The 6,812-nt window shown below is 55.8% G+C and overlaps 1 protein-coding gene across 1 annotated transcript in view; it reads left to right on the forward strand.

Annotated features, from left to right (window-relative positions):
- Positions 1-2,822: 2,822 nt before the first annotated feature.
- The window catches only part of NCKIPSD (NCK interacting protein with SH3 domain), a gene marked incomplete at its 5' end in the record, with an annotated part of 23,178 nt that continues 19,188 nt past the window's right edge, over positions 2,823-6,812 (forward strand). The window contains 3 exon segments of the mRNA XM_010077946.1: positions 2,823-2,935; positions 3,696-3,897; positions 6,369-6,456. Of these exon segments, the coding sequence (XP_010076248.1) occupies positions 2,823-2,935; positions 3,696-3,897; positions 6,369-6,456 (403 nt within the window).

Raw genomic sequence — 6,812 nt, forward strand, 5'->3', positions numbered from 1 at the left:
CTCCGCTCTCCCCCAGCCTCTCGCTGTCGCCAGGCTGGTCGTGACAGGCTGTTTGTAGAGCCCCGGGTTTCTCTGCTGAAGTGTTTTGTTTGGTAAAAGCAGAAATACCTGACAGGGGGGTGGCAGCCACTCCTTTTGGGGGGAGATGCCGTGTGAACGGGGGTCAGTAGCTCAGGGAAGCACCCCTCCGTTCTCGCCGTGCGCTGGGCGAGGGGCTGTCCCCCCGATGCCTCTCGCTGCAGGCGGGCGCGGTATCTGTGTTGCTGTCAGCGGGTCATCCCTCGGGTCCTGCCCAGGAGGAGGTTGTAGGTGAGACGTTGGCAGACCCGACTTTATCCCGTGTAACCGGTGTTCCCTTTAGCTGTGATGTGCTTTTCTGTCCTCTTCAAACCAAGCAAGGCCACTGTGGTTAACCCGAGGAGCGTGCAGATTCCTTCCCATCACGTCATTTACCCAGGACACCGGTTGCTGAGTTTGTGACTCTAGTGCAGGGGATCCCCGGTGCTGGGGGTCCGGCCCCCATGCTGCAGCCCCTGCCCCTGGGCAGCTCGGCTGAGCGAGGGAGGAGGAGGAGATGATTTATGAGCAGTACCAACAGTGTCACAAAGTGCAAGTGGCAAGTTAATGCTGCTTTTCATCCAAGCTCTTTCGACGGGGCCCTGTTAATAGAGGGTTGGGAACGGAAACAAAGGCGGGGTGCAGCAGCTGAAGGGCAGTAGTCACAGCGGTGCTGCATTAGCGTGGAAACGCTGTTTGATCGGAGAAGAGCCCTGGCCACCCCCAATGGCACCGCGCAGCGAGCGGCAGCTCCAGCCCGGGGATCCCTGCGGGCTGCGGGCGATGCTGGCGGCACCTCCGGCAGACACCCAGCAGGACTCGGTGCCCTGTCCTGCGATCTTCCCTGGGGAGATCAGAGCGAGAAAGGCTGAAACCTGTCCGGGGAACGCCTGGCGGGCTGGGCAGGGCGAAGGAGGGCATCCCACGGAGGGGACGGCTTTGGGAGGACAGCGGTAGGGTGGAGGGACCACGAGCAGGGAGGGAGCGGGGCAGGCGTCTGGGGGCTCTGGCAGGAGCTGTATTGGACTCTGGGGTGGGGGCTCACTCGGGACCACCCGAGGGCGGGCTGTGCAGGGGACAGGGGTCTCCGGCACGCGGGGCCACATGGGTGTTCCCCTGGGATGTTGGCACTGGAGACTCTTGCACGGCTCCCCTTTCTCAGAGAAAGCGTGCGGCTTGCTTTAGATTTATCTTCTCAGAAAATGAGATGGATTTTCTGAAATAACTTGCCTTTCCTTCCAGTGCTCCTTTAAATTGTTCAAATGAGCTTTGCTCCATGTCCTCACTTAGATCCGTCATCAGAGGTGGCGAAATGCTCCCTGCCATGGGGCTGCTCGCAGGCTTCACCCAAAGCTGGGTCCTGAGTGTTGGGTTTGTGCTTGATCTGGTACTTCTGCAAATCTGGTAGAAGGTCCTTGACATGCCTGGCTTTATTCTTAATGTTTTCCTCTGTTGCTTTCTTCCCTATCTCTATTTCTTGGGAAAACAAACCAAGAAAAATACCTTCTGAATTTTTTATTTTTCGAAGCTGAGCATTGCAGAGGGGGGCCTGTCGTCCCCACCTTGTTTGGAGTCTGTGGTTATTTTTTTCCTGCAGTCTGTGGTAGCTGTTAATTCATATTTGGTTTTGTAATTAATCAGGACATAAATAATACATAGCATGTTATCAGAAAGCTGCATGCCACTGCGATGGAGGCAGGCACGGCCGGCCCCTGCGCGGAGGGCTCGCCTTCTGCCGCTCCGCAGCCTCCCAAGGCCAATTAAGGTGCATCCTTGATGAGACTCCAGCCGCTCCTTGCCTGGATAAATGCTCTGATACAGGGAGGGGGCAGAGCAAGTGAAGATGGAGGGGCTTTCAGCCATCAAACAGCTGCTGTGAGCGCTGGAGCCCAAGCCCCCCCCACCCCGAGCGAGGGGCTGCAGCTGCTGGTGGGACCCCGCCTGCGGCTCTGCTGGGTCCCGGGCGAGGGCTCGGCAGCGTGTCCTTTGCCTTCAGCCTGGTTCTTGCGAAGGTCTTTTCTTCTGAAAGCACGTCCAGTGTTGACAAAGCCTTGAAGAACGTCCCGAGTGTGGAAATTGGCTTTGCCCCCGTGCCCCTTCGCCGCAGCTCTCCCAGCCTCCGGCGTGAGCCGGGCAGTGGCGGCTCCGGGATTTCTTGTTCCAGGGCTGATGTTCCTTTCGGCTGAACTGGCTGGCGGGAGGGATGAATGTTGCTGTGCCAGTTTGGGTGGAGATTTGGAAAAGGGACTCAAGTTGTGAGCAAAAGAGCAAACCTAGAGCCGGCAGCCTGTGAAGGCCACCAGGTCTTCCTGAGGTCTGTGACGTTCACAGCGGTGGGTTTGCTCCATAGCAGGGCAGCAAAAACGTGAAGATTTGAGCTTGGGATGAGCTGGGCTTTGCGGTGGGATCTCGAAAGCCCCCTGCAGAAGGCTGAATTAATTCAAGTCTGCTGTGTGGTCCCACAGCTCTGCTCCTGCCCTTCCTGCAGGGATCACTGGACTTTGGTGCTTGTAGCGGTGACTTTTCCAGCCATGACCCCCGAACGGGCAGGCTTGGTTTGAAGCACAGCTTCACATAGGTTTCCTTTGGAGGGAAAGGGCAAAGCAAGGCAGTGCTGAGGTGGGGTTGTGGCTCTGGGAGCTGTTTGTTGGCCGTTCGGCTGGTGCAGTGCCTGCGGGGGGGGGCTCCCATCCTGCCGTGAGCCCTGGTGCAGAAGAACCGGGGCTGGAGTGGTGCAGTAACGTGGGGGCTGTTGTGTTTCCCAGGTGCTGGAGCAAGATGTGGTTCTGCAGTCTATCGACCGTGCCATCGAGGCTGTGCACAACGCGGCCATGAAGAACGGGGGGAAGTACAACCTGGAGCAGAGAGATGTCCTCCAGTAAGTACGGCGGGTGTCTGGGAGAGCTGGCGGATGGAGGGCACTCAGCGTGTGATCCTCGGGTGGTTTCTGTTCTTGGGGGTCAAGCTGGACGTCGTTGTTGTGAGTCCCTGTGCTGCAGGGTGCTGATGCTGCCCAGCATCTGAGCTGGTAGCCGGTGCTGCTCCTCCTGTCAACTGCGCCCAGCAAAGCAGCACTTTGGTCCCCCCCATCTGTCCCTGTGCGTGGAAAGACGAGGAAACCCCCAGCTGCACTGTGGGCTTAGGGGAGAAATCCCAAACCCTTCCGGATGCGTTCTCTGCTCCCTGCCAGCCGGGAATTGGAGAGGTTGTTGGCATGTGGCACAGGGTCCTTAATATGTTCTCAAATAATTGCTTGTGGGGAGAATTTTGGTTTTTCTCTGACACCTCCTGCTCTGCGCTGAGGCATGCTGGGTTAGTCTCAGCCGAACAGTGGTTCTGAAGTGCAGGCAATTTCTGGAGCTTGCAGTGCAATCCGTGACTCTCCCCTGAGGAAGAGGCATTTTTCTCCAGTGAACTGATGAATAAATCATGGGCTCTTGCAAAGCCTCTTCCTTCCTTCCCCAGAAGTGCTTCCTTAGTTGTTAATGAAACTGGAGTTGGTGTTTGGAGCAGTGTAACCCATTCTGGTATATACAGCCCAAATGCAATAAATCATTTAAACCTGTCATTGAAATGTTGCAGCACAGTCGCTCCCCTCCTCTAGCTTTGCCATTCCTGATGTCGTCGTTCCGTTTCAGAAAACTGATCCATCACCGGAAGGAGACCGTGTCACGCAAAAGCCACTCTCCCACCCCGCAGGGGATGGTTATGACGCAGTCCTCCAGCGATCACCACCTGGACGTGTCGCGGCAGCCCAACGGCGTGTGCCGGACGGGCTACGAGCGCCATCACAGCCTTCCAAACACGGAGTTCGAGGAGGAGGATGAAGGTCTTTATCAGGTAACAGCAGCTGGACACTTTCTGGGTTTCTCCTTTGGCGGTTTGACGTTGCTCGTCCTGTTTAATGAAATGCGGTTGCAGCTGAGGCCACAAACCAAGCGCTTGTGCAGCTCTCTGGGGTCACTGCAGCACCAGTCCATGCTGCCTCTGCCTGCAGGTCTGGAACGGTCCCTCTGCCATTGACCCTTGTGCTTTTTGGGATCCCTGGAAGTCCGTGGTTGTATGGAGACATGCAAGATCCGCTCTAGATTGTGGGACTGTCTCCTGGCAACTTTCTAAAAGAGTCGCAAGGTCCCTGGGGAACACTTTGCACCACAGTTCGGATGCAAGCAGCAGAACTCCCTCAGGGTGCTCATCCCTCTGGTCAAACCTGCACACGATCTTTGGTCCCTGAGCATTTTATCTGCTGGGGCTGCCTATCTTTACTACTCAAAACATAAAAAATCCCAAAGATTGTGCTTTGTCTGAATGTTCCTTCTCATGATGAAGGCTTTGGGCAACCTGGGCTAGTGGGAGGTGTCCTTGCCCATGGCAGGGGGTGGGACTGGATGATCTCTAAGGTCCCTTCCCACCCAAACCAGTCTGTGATTCTGTGATTACCCAGCCCTAGCTGTCTCCAGACAATGTCACGCTTGCTGTTCTGAGCCCTGAGCCTGCCTGTCTGCTAAATCCTGCTGTCACCATGCCCGTGCCAAGCAGCCCCGACCCGTGCTGTGCTCCAGCGCTCTGCAGAGGGCTCTGCCTTCAGCACAGCTGAGCCTTCCTGATTTGGGACCAGCCACGCCGTGCAGAGACCCCTCCTGGTCTGTCTGGCCTCGCTCAGCTGTGCAGTCCCTTTTTGGACGGACACGGATCATTTTTGAAGCTGTATGCAAGTATCATGTACCCGGAGAACAATGCGGGACGGATTGCCAAGAGCAGAAGAGCCGGGCTGGGAGTCTGCAGCAGGATCTGGTGCTAATCCCCCAGCTAAAGGTGCTTGGAAAGAAGCGACTTGTGCCATAGTGAGGGGCTGGATGTGTTAGGTGCTGGGTGGGAGGAAGGGGCTGAGGTCCCTTTCTAAAACTCTTTGTAAGCCATACAAGCGGCTGTATCTTCACACGCCTGGTGGGCTCAGACAGGGGCTGTGGGCGCCGTAGCGTCAGCTTTGGCATCGAGTCGTGAACGTTTGAAAGGGTCTGATCTCCAGGAATATCTTTGCTCCTGTTTCAGAGGCTTCTGCCCTTCTTGGGTCCAGGGAAAAAAAATGTGTATTTTTCATTCTCCTTGTTCAGAGCTATTTAGAATAGAGATGTTTCAGGGGCCTGTCTCTGTTTCTCACGGTGGCTCCTGGCATTGCTCTGTGCCCTGGGCAGCATCCCGGGGCTGCTCAGCACTGACACATCACACAAAAACTTCTCTCCCAGGGCTAAACAAACCTGTGAAGCTGGCACCGTGTGATGGGCTGGATGTCCCTGCGGTGGGTGGATTCACCCTGGGCTGCCCGAGACACCCATGCCACGCTGCCCTGGGCAGCTCTGCTGAAGGCGGTGATTGCAGCCTCCCATCAAAACAGAGCTGTGCTTCAGGCAGCGGGCTCGGGACTGGGGGAGTCCTGAGAGACCCCTGAGAGGGTCCTGGGGTGTGAGGATCAGAGCACCGATGCTGGGTGCTCCCGCCTGGCTTGGCCGCTGTGCTGCTCCCAGGTGAACCCGCACCGGCGGAGTTCTGGGGGAAAGCGATGCCGGTGATCGTGGTGTCTGGATCTGAGAGGAGCAGATGAGTGTAGGAGTTTGGGTCTGTGGCTCATACTCTGCTGGCTTGGCATTCCTTGGGGAGGAGGCTTATCAGAGGGAATTGCTGGTGGAGGAGACTTATCAGAGGGATCTCAGATGTTGAGCGTTAACACAACTGCATGGCAAAAGCTTTTCCCCGTGGGTCTTGCTCTAGGTAGTGTAGGATTGCACAGAGGGTCGAGCCCTATTTTCTCCCTCTCTGCATGAGCAGGAATAGCTCTGAGAGCATGGAAAAGGCATTTACATGTTTCCAGCCCTTGGCTTTGTCTTTCTGCAGGGGTGTTTGTAGCTGCTGTAATGGATCTCTCCAGAAGAGTGTCTGATCCGCGCTCTGTTTGCAGCCTCCGTGGAGCTATTGGGAGTAACGTGGAGTCACGGCGAGCGTGTGGGATCGCGTTTGGAATAAAGGAGTAAATGCTTGACAGGTCTACATGACATGTATGCTGTGTGCTGCTGAACACAGCAATTAAACAAGGGCTGCTTTGCCTGTCACGGGGAGGGGATGAAGCAGGCTCGAGCCCTGCTTTGTTCTTGCAGGAAGCTGCCTATTAATATCTTTCCTCCTGAGAAAACTTCCCCCAGTGATGACAGAGATGTAAGGACAAAGCTACACACGCACGCTAGAAAGAAAGTTTCATAACAGAGAATGTCTTTATTGTCAACCTGCTTTGATTGCTCTGAAATCTTTCCTTATAGATCCCACCACAACCCCGGCGTGCTGCTCCTATCACCCCCCCACCTCCAGAGAAACGCAAGAACGCACAGATTGCTGCTCCCGTTAAAAGTAAGGACAAACCGCTGTCTGCGTCTCGGGCACAGAATGGATGTGGGGCAACAGAAGTCATGGTGCCCAGAGGCTTCTGCTTTGTGCTTGGAAGGGCATCCTTATATATATGCTAAATTCCTAGAGGGTTTGCATCCTTATATTTATATGTATATGTGTGTATTTCCTAAAGTCCTATCAGTTTTAATGCTAATGATCATGAGCTAGTGGCCGGTGCTCCTGCATGTCCTCTCTGAGCCAGGAGGGTCTGGGCAGCCCGGTGCCTGCAGGTGGTTGCCGGGCACAGCATCCTCCCGGTCCTCCAGTGCCTGTGGCCCTGGGCACAGCATCCTCCCGGTCCTCCGCTGCCTTTGGGC

Source organism: Pterocles gutturalis, unplaced genomic scaffold (assembly GCF_000699245.1).
Source record: "Pterocles gutturalis isolate BGI_N339 unplaced genomic scaffold, ASM69924v1 scaffold19968, whole genome shotgun sequence".
NCBI lineage: Eukaryota > Metazoa > Chordata > Aves > Pterocliformes > Pteroclidae > Pterocles > Pterocles gutturalis.